The 14,216-nt window shown below is 36.0% G+C and overlaps 1 protein-coding gene across 6 annotated transcripts in view; it reads left to right on the top strand.

Moving 5' to 3' along the window:
* Window positions 1-14,216, top strand: part of KIAA0586 (KIAA0586 ortholog) — a 134,046-nt gene that overhangs the window by 18,389 nt on the left and 101,441 nt on the right. For all 6 annotated transcript variants that reach the window (XR_006381785.1, XM_044232116.1, XM_044232114.1 and 3 more), the window contains exons 9-15: window positions 957-1,124; window positions 2,989-3,112; window positions 7,947-8,079; window positions 8,821-9,038; window positions 9,885-9,957; window positions 11,440-11,667; window positions 13,341-13,515. Coding sequence is in view for 5 of the 6 variants with exons in the window: in XM_044232116.1 (XP_044088051.1) it covers window positions 957-1,124; window positions 2,989-3,112; window positions 7,947-8,079; window positions 8,821-9,038; window positions 9,885-9,957; window positions 11,440-11,667; window positions 13,341-13,515 (1,119 nt within the window). In the remaining variant the exon portion in view is untranslated. The remainder of the gene's footprint in view (window positions 1-956; window positions 1,125-2,988; window positions 3,113-7,946; window positions 8,080-8,820; window positions 9,039-9,884; window positions 9,958-11,439; window positions 11,668-13,340; window positions 13,516-14,216) is intronic.

The following is a 14,216-nucleotide window of genomic DNA, read 5'->3' as shown; positions in this document are numbered from 1 at the left end:
ACTACTTACTGTTTTCCAGAGTGGCTGCACCAGCTTGCATTCCCACCAGTGCAGGTTTAAGAGAGTTTATTTGAGAGAGAGAGAGTGAGTGAGAAAGCACAAGAGACAGGGGGGAGAGGCAGAGGGAGAAGCAGACACTCTGCTGAGCAGATGTGGGGCTTGATCTCAGGACCCTGGGATCATGACCTGAGCCAAAGGCAGTTGCTTAACCAACTAAGCCCCCATAATATTAATTATTATTATTATTTTTTAATGATAAAAGAATAGTCAAAGTTTACTTGTTGGGCATTTATCCTGTTCTTGGGCATTTAGGCAGATTTTAGGTTTGTTTTTTTGTTTTTTTTTACTTATAAACATACTGTGAGAAAATCATCATGTACTTATTTATTTATTTATTTGAAGATTTTATTTATTTATTTGACAGGCAGAGATCACAAGTAGGCAGAGAGGCAGGCAGAGAGAGAGAGAGAGGTGGAAGCAGGCTCCCTGAGGCGAAGGCAGAGGCTTTAACCCACTGAGCCACCCAGGTGCCCCATAAATCATCATGTATTTAATGTTTTCTTTCTTCGAGGTTATTTTCTTAGGATAAATTCCCAAGAGTAAGGTTACTAGGTTAAAATATATAAACATTTTAAGACTTACTATACTTAGTGCCAGATGGTTTTATTAGTTTTCATTGCCATGAGTAGTGTCTGGCTATGCCATTTTCACCATAGCTTAAATAGCACAGAATATTGTCATATTGATTTTTTTCTTATTTATTAGCTGTAAGTGTAAAATTTTTATGGGTTATATTTTGAACCCATGTACTTGTTGAGAGCTGTTTCTATGTACTTGTTAATTTGTATCCTACATAATTTTAGTTTTATTTTTAAAATATGGGAAGAATAATATTCTATATATTAATGTTTTTTAAAAAAATAAGTTGAATTTATTTTCTTTATTTTCTATTGAAGCACCTTTTAGAGAGTTTGAAGATATGGGTTTTGATAAACAGAAATCTCCTTTGGAGACACCAGCACCTCGCAGGTTTGCTCCTATACCTGTTTCAAAGGATGATAAAATATCAAAGAGGGAAAATCCTAAAGAAGAGAAAGAAAATATGGAGATGTCAGGTCATAGAGGTAATAAAGCAATCATAACTAGCATCTACTACTTTTATTAGACCTATGTCAAATTAGGAACAGATTTCCATACTCCTGATTTATTATTTTCTTATGTGCCTAGTATTAACTAAATCTCTTTTTTTAAGGGTTATGGACATTGGGGAGGGTATGTGCTTTTGGGTAAATTGGAAGGGGAGATGAACCATGAGAGACTATGGACTCTGAAAAACAGTCTGAGGGGTTTGAAGTGGCGGGGGGGTGGGAGGTTGGGGTACCAGGTGGTGGGTATTATAGAGGGCACAGCTTGCATGGAGCACTGGGTGTGGTGAAAAAATAATGAATACTGTTTTTCTGAAAATAAATAAATTGGAAAAAATAAAAATTAAAATAAAAATTAAAAAAAAATCTCTTTTTTTTAGTATTTTTCTTTAAATGATACTTACTGGGCAAATCAAGCTTCTTTACATTCTTTGCAGGAGGTAGAGGTATACAGTTATAATTCAGATTATTTTCTATAGATTATTACTTAAACCTATAATGAACAAGTTTTGTTATTAATAAAAAAATGCTTTGCTAAAGGTAAAGCTGATCATTTTTTATGGTGAATTAACTTTTTAAAATTAAATTAAATTTTATTTTTTTTCAGTGATCCATAATTCATTGTTTATGCACCACATCCAGTGCTCTGCACAATACATGCCCTCCTTAATACCCACCACCAGGCTTAATACCCAACCTCCCACCTCCCTTCCCCTCCAAAACCCTCAGTTTGTTTCTCAGTGTACACAGTCTCTCATGCTTTGTCTCCCCTTCTGATTTCCCCCAACTCACTTCTCCTCTCCATCTCCCAATGTCTTCCATGTTATTCCTTATGCTCCACAAGTAAGTGAAACCAAATGATAATTGACTCTCTCTGCTTGACTTATTTCACTCAGTATAATCTCTTCCAGTCTTGTCCATGTTGATAAAAAAGTTGGGTATTCATCCTTTCTGATGGAGGCATAATACTCCATAGTGTATATGGACCATATCTTCTTTATCCATTTGTCTGTTGAAGGGCATCTTGGTTCTTTCCACAGTTTGGCGACTATGGCCACTGCTGCTATGAACATTGGGGTAAATGTATCTTTGGGGTAAATACCCAGTAGTGCAATTGCAGGGTCATAGGGTAAAAGCTGATCATTTTAGAGCATGTTTCCTTATTTTGTTTTTAGGTGTGAATTTCAATAGTGGAACTCAGAGAAATTTAACATTTGTTACTGTGTTCTGTTGGAAAAAGTGTTACAGTATTAACTATTTAATAGGAAACAAGAACTTTTATAAGTGACCTGAAGAAATAATTTGTTAAAGACCCTTAAAGCCCTTCTAGTAAAAGAAGTTAAAGTGTTAAATATAAGCTTTTATTCTTAGAATCACTTAAACGAATTTGAGTCTTGTCTTGGATGCATTTAAAGAGTTTTAAGGATACTAAAATCTTTAATAAACCAACCTCACCTAGAGATAAAAGTTACTATGTTACTTTATTAAAGATGAGGTTAAAGGGAAGAATTAACTAACAGTTGCTATAAAGAAAGTCAAATCTCCCTTTAACTATTAATAAAAATCATGCAGTTTACTGGGTTTTTTGATGATGCCATGGCTCATCAAATTCCTTTTTTATGTGATGGAAATAAATTCAGACCTAAAATTTTACTAATGTAGCTTACATGAGTTATAAATATTTAGTTTTATTGGGTGAGTGTATTTAAAATTGACATTTTAAAGTGAATTGAGTAGATAGAAGATCCAAAGAAGCTAATAGAGTACAAATATATGTGAGCTATTGTATAAAAAGGAAATGACTTAGTACTTGAAAAATGATACTGTATTTATTTTATTACAGGAAATGTAAGGCTATTGGAACAGATTTTGAATAACCATGATTCTTCAACAAGAAAAAGTGAATCTTCAGATAAAACCTTACTAACTAGGTCAAAAATAGGATGGAATGTTGAGAAGAGTGACAGGTAAAAAAACAAGATATTGGAATAAAAGCTAGATTGAAAAGAGCTTTGTGTAGTGGCTCAGTTAGTTAAGTGTCTGCTTTTGGCACAGGTCATGATCCCAGGGTCCTGGGATGGAGCTGTGTCCAGCTACCTTACCTTTTTCTCGCACAACCCACCCCTCCACCCACTCGTACTCTCTTTCGCGGTCTCTCAGATAAATTTTTCTTTTTTTAAAGAACTTTGTTTATATTTTGAAAATTTCTTTAGGAATTTTTTTTTAAAGATTTTATTTATTTATTTGACAGAGAGAGATCACAAGTAGGCAGAGAGGCAGGCAGAGAGAGAGAGGAGGAAGCAGGCTCCCTGCTGAGCAGAGAGCCCGATGCGGGACTCGATCCCGGGACGCGAGATCATGACCTGAGCTGAAGGCAGCGGCTTAACCCACTTAGCCACCCAGGTGCCCCTCTTTAGGAATTTTGATAAATGTATAGCATTGCTTTTAAAAAGTTACCTTAGGGCGCCTGGGTGGCTCAGTGGGTTAAGCCGCTGCCTTCGGCTCAGGTCATGATCTCAGGGTCCTGGGATCGAGGCCCGCATCGGGCTCTCTGCTCAGCAGGAAGCCTGCTTCCCTCTCTCTCTCTGCCTGCCTCTCCATCTACTTGTGATTTCTCTCTGTCAAATAAATAAAATCTTTAAATAAACAAATAAATAAATAAATAAAAAGTTACCTTAAGGTCACCTAGGTAGCTTAGTTGGTTAAGCGTCTTCAGCTCATGTCATGATCCCGGCGTCCTGGAATCATGCATCCAGCTCCCTGCTCAGAGGGAGTCCACTTCTCTCTCTCCCTCTGCCCCTCACCACCACCCATGTGCTCTCTCTCTCACTTGCTCTCTCTCTGAAATAAATAAACAAATAAATAAATAAGATCTTAAAAAAAAAGTTTTCCTAGATTTACTATTTTCTGCTGTTAATATATCTACCCCTTTACAATAGTTATAAACTGAATTTATCTTAATTTCTCAAGATTCAGATTAATTCTAATGAATACAGTTATTTTATACTTATTTTTTGAGAGAGAGAAGGTGAGCATGAGGAGGGGGAGGGGATGGGCAGAAGGAGAGAGAGAATTTTAATCAGGCTCCACCCCCAGCCTGGGTCCCCCAGAGGGGCTTCATCTCATGACCCTGAGATCCTGACCTGAGCCAAAATTAAGAGTTGGACCCTTAATTGGCTGAGCCACCCAGGAGCCCCCAGATTATTTATTTCTGATGAAATGATATTTGAGATTTGCTTCAAAAATAATCCAATGCAGGATAGGGGAAACTGGGTTGAGAATATGGATGAAATGAGGATGGCCATGAGTTACTGATTAATATAAAGCAGGGTGTATGGAAGTCATTGCACTGTTCTTGCTACTTTTGTGTATGCCTGAAATTTTACATTCATCGTTTTAAAAAAATCAAGTACATCTAGGACATGACCTAGATACATAAAATAGATTTTATTTATTTATCTTATAAATAAATATTCTATTTATAAATATTAATAAGTATCAATATATCAAAACTATAACAAATAAAAATAATAAATATAAATATTTATGAATAAAATCATTTTACTTATAAATAAAGATTTATATTTATTTATATTTATTCATTATTCATTATTATTTATTTATTATATATTATACAATATATGTTATTATAAATAAAATACATCTTATGAATAAATATATTTATTTTTTATTATTTATATTATATTATATTATATTATTTATTTAATCTATAAATTTTTATTTATCTTGAATGTCATATAAATTGTGGTAATAAAAATTAAAAGTAAGCCACAGTTTTAGTGGTTTTATGTGAAGAATACAATCTTAGGCCATTTGCTTTTAATGTAATTACTAATAAAAGAGTTATGTCTGTCTTGTTGCTATGTGTTTTCTATTGTCTTATGTATTTTTTTATTCCACTATTTCTCCATGTGCTCTTCTTTTATATTAAGTAGACATTAATCTTCTTGTTTTTTATACTATACTTTCTGAGTTGCTTTCTGAGATTTTTGGGCCACTATTTCTTTATATAGTTAAACAGTACACATAACCTTTCTCTTCTTCTAGGACTATGCTGTTTATTGGTATTCTTAAGGGTATCTCACAGATCTGTGAGGCTTTTAAATTTTCTTTTTAAGATTTTATTTATTTATTTGAGAGACAGAATGTGTATAGCAGGAAAGGGGGCAGAAGAAGAGGGAGAAGCATTTTCCCACTGAGCGGGGAGCCTGATGTGGGGCTTGATCCCAGGACCCTGAGATCATGACCTGAGCCAAAGGCAGATACTTAACCAACTGAGCCACACAGGCATCCCTCTTAAATTTTCTTCATTCTTTTTTTTCTCTGTTTCTCAGATGGGATAATCTCAATAACTTATCTTTAAGCTGTTGAATTCTTTTTTTCTGCCAACTCAAATATGCTGTTTAGGCCCTCTATTGAAGTTTATATTTCAGTTATATTTTTCAATTCCAGAAATCCTGTTTATATGTTCTTTGTTTTAAATAGTTTCTGTCTCTTTATTGATCTTTTCTTGGTGAGACCTCATTCTTATATTTTCTTTTAATTCTTTGAACATAGTTTCCTTTAATAATAACTAATTTATAGTTCTTGCCTAATAAATCCAATATTTGGAATTCCTCTAGCACAGTGTGTATTGACTATGCTTTTTCCTGTTTAGCTATACTTTTTTTTTTTAAGATTTTATTTATTTATTTGACAGGCAGAGATGATAAGTAGGCAGAGAGGCAGGCAGAGAGAGAGGAGGAAGCAGTCTCCCCACTGAGTAAAGAGCCCGATGCAGGGCTTGATCCCAGAACCCCGGGATCATGACCAGAGCCGAAGGCAGAGGCTTTAACCCACTGAGCCACCCAGGCACCCCTAGCTACACTTTCTTCTTTCTTTGTGTGTCTCATAACTTTTTGTTGAAAATTGGACTATTTCAAATAATATAGTGTGGCAACTCTGAAAATCAGATTCTTCCATTCCCTAAGGTGTGTTGTTGCTGTTTTGTTTAGTGACTTTCCTGGGTGAGTTCTGTAAAGTGTGTGTTCTTTGTCATGTATGGTAGGTCTCTATTTGGTGAGTTAAGTCTGCTAATGAGAAGGAGACTTCCTTAACTATCTTGAACCTGTAAGTCTCTCTCTGAGTGTCAAGGGGCTCTATGTGTGTGTGTGTGCACATACGCATGTGTATCATGTTGGAGCATACCTTCAGCGTTCTGGCACTTTATAAGTCTGTCTTTTTTTTTTTTTTAACATTTTGTTTATTTATTTAACAGACAGAGATCACAAGTAGGCAGAGAGGCAGGCAGAGAGAGAGAGGGAGAAGCAGGGTCCCTGCCGAGCAGAGAGCCTGATGTGGGGCTCAATACCAGGACTCTGGGATCATGACCTGAGCTGAAGGCAGAGGCTTAACCCACTGAGCCACCCAGGTGCCCCTATAAGTCTGTCTTAACCTTAACTTCCAACTTGCACAGAGCCTCAGTGTCAGCCAGATGTGAAAGATTAGGCTTTTCTCAGATTTTACTTGGACATTCACAGAGCCCTGTACATGCACATGGCGTTCTAGATCCCTGGTAACGTGTTAGGGCCCTTCAAGCTCCACTGTGGACATCTCATTCCCCTGAGTTTTAGTTTATTGGCATCTTGTTGCCTCAACTGCTATATCCACCTCAGGCAGCTGAGATGTTAAACACTTGCTGCTGTTTTCAAAAATTGACCTGCGGTTAAGGTTTCTCACTGAGCTAACTCTGAGTGAGGGCAAATGAAGAGAAACCCTATGAGTGGGACTTTCTAAGGAGCTCCAAACCTGTTCTGCTCTTTTGAGTTGTTGCTGGCTGTTGGTTTTCATAGCTATAAGGGTTGTGAAGCTGTTAATTTTCAAAGCTGCCAGAGAGTTGGGGAAAGGGTTCTTGGAGTGAGACAAATTAAAAATGCCATAAAGCTTGCTGTTCTTACTGAGAGTCATTTTCTTTTTTCTTTTTTAAACTTTATTTATTTCAGGGAGAGAGAGAGAGAATGAGCAGAAGGAGGGCAGGGGGAGGGGGAGAAGCACGCTCCCCACTGAGCAGGAAGCCCAATGTGGGACTAGATCCCACAAGCATAGGATCGTGACCCCAGCTGAAGGCAGATGCGTAACCGACTGAGCCACCTAGGCACTCTGAAAATTGGTCATTTTCTTGATTAAATATTCCTTTAGTTGTTGTCCTTTCATTTCCGGAGTTCTGAAAAAGCTGATTTTGACCATTTTTGCTAGTGTTCTCTTTGCTCTTAAGGAGGAGTAGATTTTTAGAGAGCTTACTCCACCCTTCTTTTTTTTTTTTTTTTTAAGATTTTATTTTATTTATTTGACAGACAGAGATGACAAGTAGGCAGAGAAGCAGGCAGAGAGAGAGAGTGGGGGAAGCAGGCTTCCTGCTGAGCAGAGAGTCCAATATGGGGCTCAATCCTAGCTAGGACCCTGGGATTACCACCTGAGCCAAAGACAGAGGCTTTAACCCACTGAACCACCCAGGCGCCCACTCCATCCTTCTAGAAGAGCTTCTGGAGGTTCTTTTCTTCAAAGCAAAACCTTTTACTGTTCTTTTCCTACTATGCCTAACCTAGTCTGGTCAGAGTAATTTTGTATCTTGTGTTTTTCTGTGTTTGATATGTTTAATCACTTAACTGATTAATTTCATTATACAGTTTAATAATACACCACTTAGTAATATGTAACTAAGAAGATATCTCAGATTTATGTATTCAAATGTTTACTGAATTTATGATAATTTAGGAAACTTTGTTTTTAAATCTTTCATAGCAGTGACACTTTATCCTCTCCAAGATTTCCTTCCTCTGAAGAACTAAGAGCAGCTAAATTGACTCTACAGAGGTCTGATGATTTTCCTCATGATCCTGGCCAAAAAAGGAAAGAAACAAATGGTATACTCCAGGTAAAGTAGAAACAGGATATTAAAATTGATGACGATTAGTAAAGGTAAAAATTATGAAGAAAGATAACAGTTATCACGACAGAAAGCAAGCAGAAAGATGAAGAGACAGTACTCAAAAAGACATGTTAATCCAGTCTGTTCTCTTTTACAAAACTTTTCCAGAAGACCTTACTAAGTGGTCTCTACTCATGACTCCTTGGCCACTGCTAGCTTTCCAGCTTCTATTAGAGAGGAGAAAAAGGGGAGAGAGACCTGTGAATGACTCCGATTATCCAGTCCAAAGTGTCTGCCACGCCTATCTGAGCCAGCTTGCTCTTATATTGTTTTAGCTTTCTTTCCCAGATAATAACTTTGGTTGGCCACTGGACTGCCCAGCACTTCCGTGGACTTCCAGCCCTATTTCATGTAACGTTCGCATTAGTACTTCTAAATGGAAAGAAACCTTAATTGCCAACTTTATTTTTTAGTTTTTTATTTCTGATTGAAGTATAGTTGACATGCAATATTAGTTTCAGGAGTACAACATAGAGGTTCGACAAACATACATTATGAAACGCTAACCATAGTAAGTGTAGTTACCATCAGGCAAGGACTCTTTTATAGCTCTTTAATTGGACAAATTGAGTCTTTGGAATATTTTGGTATAGTATCTGGCCCCAACTATAGTAATAGCTCTCATTTGCATTAAAATAATGAACATGAACTTTATATGGTAACATTTTTGCTTTTTTTTCTTTTAAGCCAAAAGAATCTCTGATTATGTCAAGGCTTGCTGATCTTCCACAGAATTCCATTAAGCTTCAAACAACCAATAAAAGATCCATCTTGAAAGATGCTGAGAAGATTTTGAGGGGAGTACAAAACAATAAAAAAGTCCTTGAAGAAAACCTGGAAGCTATTATTCGTGCCAAAGATGGAGCTGCCATGTATTCATTTATCAATGCTCTGTCTACTAACAGGTAAGATAGGATGTTGGCATCCCCAGGTTATTCATGAAACTGCCAGCCCCATAGGCTGGCTGGCTGGCTTTCTTTCTTCTTTTTTAAAAAAAGATTTTATATATTTATTTGACAGCGAGAGAGGGAACACAAGCAGGGGGAGCAGGAGAGGGAGAAGCAGGCTTTCTGTTGAGCAGGGAGCCCAGTTAGGGCTTATCCCAGGACTCTGGAATCATAACCTAAACTGAAGGCAGACGCTTAATGACTGAGCCACCCAGGTGCCCCCGCCTAGGCTTTTGTAATTGTTTTTCTATATGCTTCATTTTGCTTAATGTATTTTGGTGTTTTGAAAAGGTTCTTTATTTCCTTTGACAATGTAGACTCATTATAATTAGACATTCTATACATGTGGCTGTTACTTTTTACAGATGTAAAATTTTCCTTTAAATCTTTTTTTCTCTCTATGATATGTATCTTCTGGGATCTGTTCAAACATCCTTCAAACATTTGATGAAAACTATTTTTTTTTAAAGATTTTATTTATTTATTTGACAGAGAGAAATCACAAGTAGATGGAGAGGCAGGCAGAGAGAGAGAGAGGGAAGCAGGCTCCCCGCTGAGCAGAGAGCCAGATGCGGGACTCGATCCCAGGACCCTGAGATCATGACCTGAGCCGAAGGCAGCGGCTTAACCCACTGAGCCACCCAGGCGCCCCTGATGAAAACTATTAACGTTGGTTTTTCCTTTTCAGATGAAGGCTATTGGGGTACATAGTAGATTTAAAACTAGATAAGAGTCCTGATCTAGGTCCTATTCTCAGAACATTAAATGCTAATTTAAGACATTTCTTTTTTTTTCCTTTTGTAGAGAGATGTCAGAGAAGATTCGGATCAGAAAGACAGTGGATGAGTGGATTAAAACTATTTCTGCAGAAATTCAGGTAGATATTGGAAAAAACAATTAAGAGAATTCTCAAGAGATAATTTCTTTTCTTTTTTTAAATTTTATTTATTTATCTGACAGACAGAGATCACAAGTAGGCAGAGAAGCAGGCAGAGATAGAGGAGGAAGCAGGCTCCCTGCCCGGCAGAGAGCCCGATGTGGGGCTCGATCCCAGGACCCTGGGATCATGACCCGAGCCGAAGGCAGAAGCCTTAACCCACTGAGCCACCCAGGCACCCCTCAAGAGATAATTTCTAAGAATCATACTTACTCTCAAAACATTCCTTATGTATAAGTCTACTTATAATTTTTCATTTCATTCTTTACTCTTTACTTAGTACTTTTACTCTTAGTAATGAGTTTCATTTTACTTAGCAAGTGCTTCTTCTCATAAATTAGGGCTCTTATGTGGCAAATTGTTGGACAATAACTAAAATATGAGTAATTTGAAAGAAAATTTAGCAAAAGTATTTAAAGAAGAAAAAAGTGTATTTAAAAAACATTTCAAGACTGCAGATTTAGAAGCACTGGCTTGCCAAAGTGAAAACAACAATGTTATGTAAAGGAAAATACCCCGCATGATTTCTAAGATTACTAAGTTTACACAAGTCAGTTCTGGATGAAACAGGTACCACTTTATCACATCCCAAAGTTCAGGGTGGATCTTCAGAGATTAGCATTGCAAAAATCTAGGAGAGTTTTAATTAGAGGGTCAGTAGTTTAAAAGAAATTCTTAAAATGTATATACATTTGAGGGAACAGAACTAGACAAAGCAACGCTGTTATTTTCATCTTTGGGTGCAAAGTGTTTTATTTCTGGCTCTAAGATGTGTGTATATGCTTCCTCACAATCATAGCAAGACAATGTGTTAGTTCAGTTGCCACAGCAATAAATGCCAAAATGTATTTTTAAATTTTGTTGTTTAAGAATCTATATCTCTAATGTTATGAAGAAATATTATGTGATGCACAAAAAAAATTAAATAGAAGATTTGGAGGTTAGTTTTGGCTTTGCAGACAATTGGCAATATATGTCTCTCTGTTACTGTGAATTCATTACAAAGTATGTTTGTTTAATTCTTAGAGCTATTTTAATTTATAAATATTTATTACAGAGTTTTATTACAAAGTTGTTTACTTTTTGAAATTTTTTTTTTAAGTTAACTTTTTTAACATTTACTCCAGTACTATGGTTCGAACATCAAAAACTATAAGGTTTATAATGAAAACTTGCCCTCCTACTCTTGTACCTCAAATATTATTTCTCATTCTCCCTGCTCCATAAGGCACTGATTTTTTTAGTTTTTCTTTATTCTTCTAGAGAGTTTTTATTCATATGTAAACCAATGTAATTTATTTACAAAATATTTGAAACTGCCAACGTATATTTCTATAATAGCGGAAAATAAATTCTGATACTTTAGCTGTGAAAGCACTACTTGGATGTGTTTTAAGTAATTTAAATTTTGCTTTTGTTAAGGATGAACTGGCAAGAAAAGATTATGAACAAAAGAGATTTGATCAGAAGACTCAAAGGACCAAGAAAACTCAGAATACGAGTAAAGATATTAAAATTAACATGCAAGACAAAACAGTAAACAGTTCTGTACTTCATAGAAAACATTCTCAAAAGCAAAAAGAGGAGCATTTTAGAAATCCACTCTTGAAGAGCATGCCTGCTTCAACCCTACAGAAAGAGAGAAAAGAAGTAAGATCCTACTCTGGTTTTGTGATGTGAAGGTTACATTATAATTAATTATTTCATTTCCTTTTTTTTCTTAAATAAAGATTTTATTTATTTATTTGACAGGTAGAGATTACAAGTAGGCTGAGAGGCAGGCAGAGAGAGAGGAGGAAGCAGGCTCCCTGCTGAGCAGAGAGCCCGATGCGGGGCTTGATCCCAGGAGCCTGGAATCATAACCTGAGCCGAAGGCAGAGGCTTTAACCCACTGAGCCACCCAGGCGCCCCTATTTCATTTCCTTTAAGCTATAAATAATGAACTGAATATGAGAATGTTTTTTAAAAATGTGAAGGACTATATAAAAATAAACTATCTTTAAACTATTGATATTGAGGGTTTTGGGAATTCATAATGTGGAAAGCAGTGCACAAAATACATAATTTCTTCCTTCTGAGATCTCACACTTAGAATCATCATATTTTAGTTATAACAGGTATATCTAGAGGTCATCTAGTCTAAAATAAGATTCTCTTTTTTTTTTTTTTTAAAGATTTTATTTATTTACTTGACAGAGAGAAATCACAAGTAGATGGAGAGGCAGGCAGAGAGAGAGAGAGGGAAGCAGGCTCCCTGCTGAGCAGAGAGCCCAATGCGGGACTAGATCCCAGGCCCCGAGATCATGACCTGAGCCGAAGGCAGCGGCTTAACCCACTGAGCCACCCAGGCACCCCTAAAATAAGATTCTCTTATTTGTGCTACTCAAAATTGTATTTTGTCTTTGCATGTATATGTGTGAATATACATTTTTTTTTGGTTTATTTTCCAGTTTAGCGAATATGTCTAGTGCCTAGTGATTGTGAGATTTGGTACTAGATGCTGTGGAGGGTATGTTTTTGGCTGCTCTCATTAGGCTGTAACTTTCTTAATACCAAACATGGATTGTTGGACACATCAATAAAGCGTCTAATTTAGTACTGAGCACTTAGTAGATAATTGCTAAATAAATGCTAAATAAATTAGCACTCAATAAATAAATAAATTTATCTACTAGATAAATGCTAAATAGTAGTAGTAGATAAATGCTAAATAAATAAAGCACTCAATAAATGCTAAAACATTGAAGGTGGAATTAAGAATATAAAAAATCAGGGCACCTGGGTGGCTCAGTGGTTAAGCCTCTGCCTTCAGCTCAGGTCATGATCTCAGGGTCCTGGAATCGAGCCCCGCATTGGGCTCTCTGCTCGGTGGAAAGCCTGCTTCCCCCTCTCTCTGTCTGCCTTTCTGCCTACTTGTGATCTCTGTCTGTCAAATAAATAAATAAAATCCTTTTAAAAAAAAAGAATATAAAAAATCATTTTAAAGACTTGATTTATGTTATATTATTGTGATTGAATATAATGTTATAAAATGTGTTTAAACCTTACTTTGTGGGGCTAAAAATATACTTAGTAGTATAAGAACCTTTATGTTTCTTGAGTGGATGGCTTTTATATTTACCTTTCATGTTTATGAAAACCATAAAACATTAAAACTATAGTTTAAAAATTGTATCTAGAATTTAAGAGCCATTTAAAATAGAGGACTTTCCTGACGTGATAATTCTTATTATCATACTTAAGCTGGCATAAGAAAGCTTTAGAAAATTGAGATCTGTTTGGTGACTATTTTTTTGGTGAGTTGAATAACTTTGTGTGCTTAGGGATTTTTGAAAGCAACCACAGTGGTGCAAGATGAAGATTATATGTTGCAAATTTATGGAAAACCGATTTATCAGGGCCATCGCAGCACTCTTAAAAAAGGACCATATCTTCGATTTAATTCTCCATCTCCTAAGTCCAAACCACAGAGACCGAAAGTAATAGAACGAGTTAAAGGTAAGGAACCTCATTTTTCTGTGGTAGACCTTATTTTTTATGCTGTCAGTTTAATATATAATGTTTAATTTTCTCTTTTATTTTTTATGACTTATAAATGCAGTTCAAATTATATAATGCTTAGGCATGGAAAACAATTCTTCTAAGAGTAGGAAGAAATAGACTACTTCAAGGCATAAAATGGGAATAAGTAGGGAAAAATATAGACCAAGGCACAAGATAGGAATAAGTGCGATAAGATAGGATTAGGTGGTATCTTTATATAAAGCATGATAAAGTTTGCATTTATGAGATGGTATCTTGAATAATTTAAATGATAATCCAGGGGAAGTGGACATTTCCCTGCGATATTGCTCTATCATGTTCTTTATGAAAGAATGGTATAAATGATCATAAAAGGATTTATATAGTAAAGGTGAAAAAAATTTTTTGGTACTTTTTGTACACCACTAAAAATAACTTCATTTTTACTGTATGTTTTGACTCATATCTACTATTTCACTGGTCTAGCATATTTATTTATTAAAGTTTTATTTATTCTAGATAGAGCACACGTGCATGTACATGCATGAGTGGGGGGAGGGCAGAAGGAGAGGGGGAGAGAGAGAGAGAGAATCCTCAAGCAGATTACCCACTGAGTGTGGAGCCCCCTGCAGGACTTGATCTGATCTCATGTCCAGAGATCATGATCTGAGCTGAAT

This window comes from Neovison vison, chromosome 13 (genome assembly GCF_020171115.1).
Source record: "Neovison vison isolate M4711 chromosome 13, ASM_NN_V1, whole genome shotgun sequence".
Classification (NCBI taxonomy): domain Eukaryota; kingdom Metazoa; phylum Chordata; class Mammalia; order Carnivora; family Mustelidae; genus Neogale; species Neogale vison.
The sequence above is the reverse complement of the archived record's forward strand: the minus strand, read 5'-3'. Positions and strand labels throughout refer to the sequence as shown.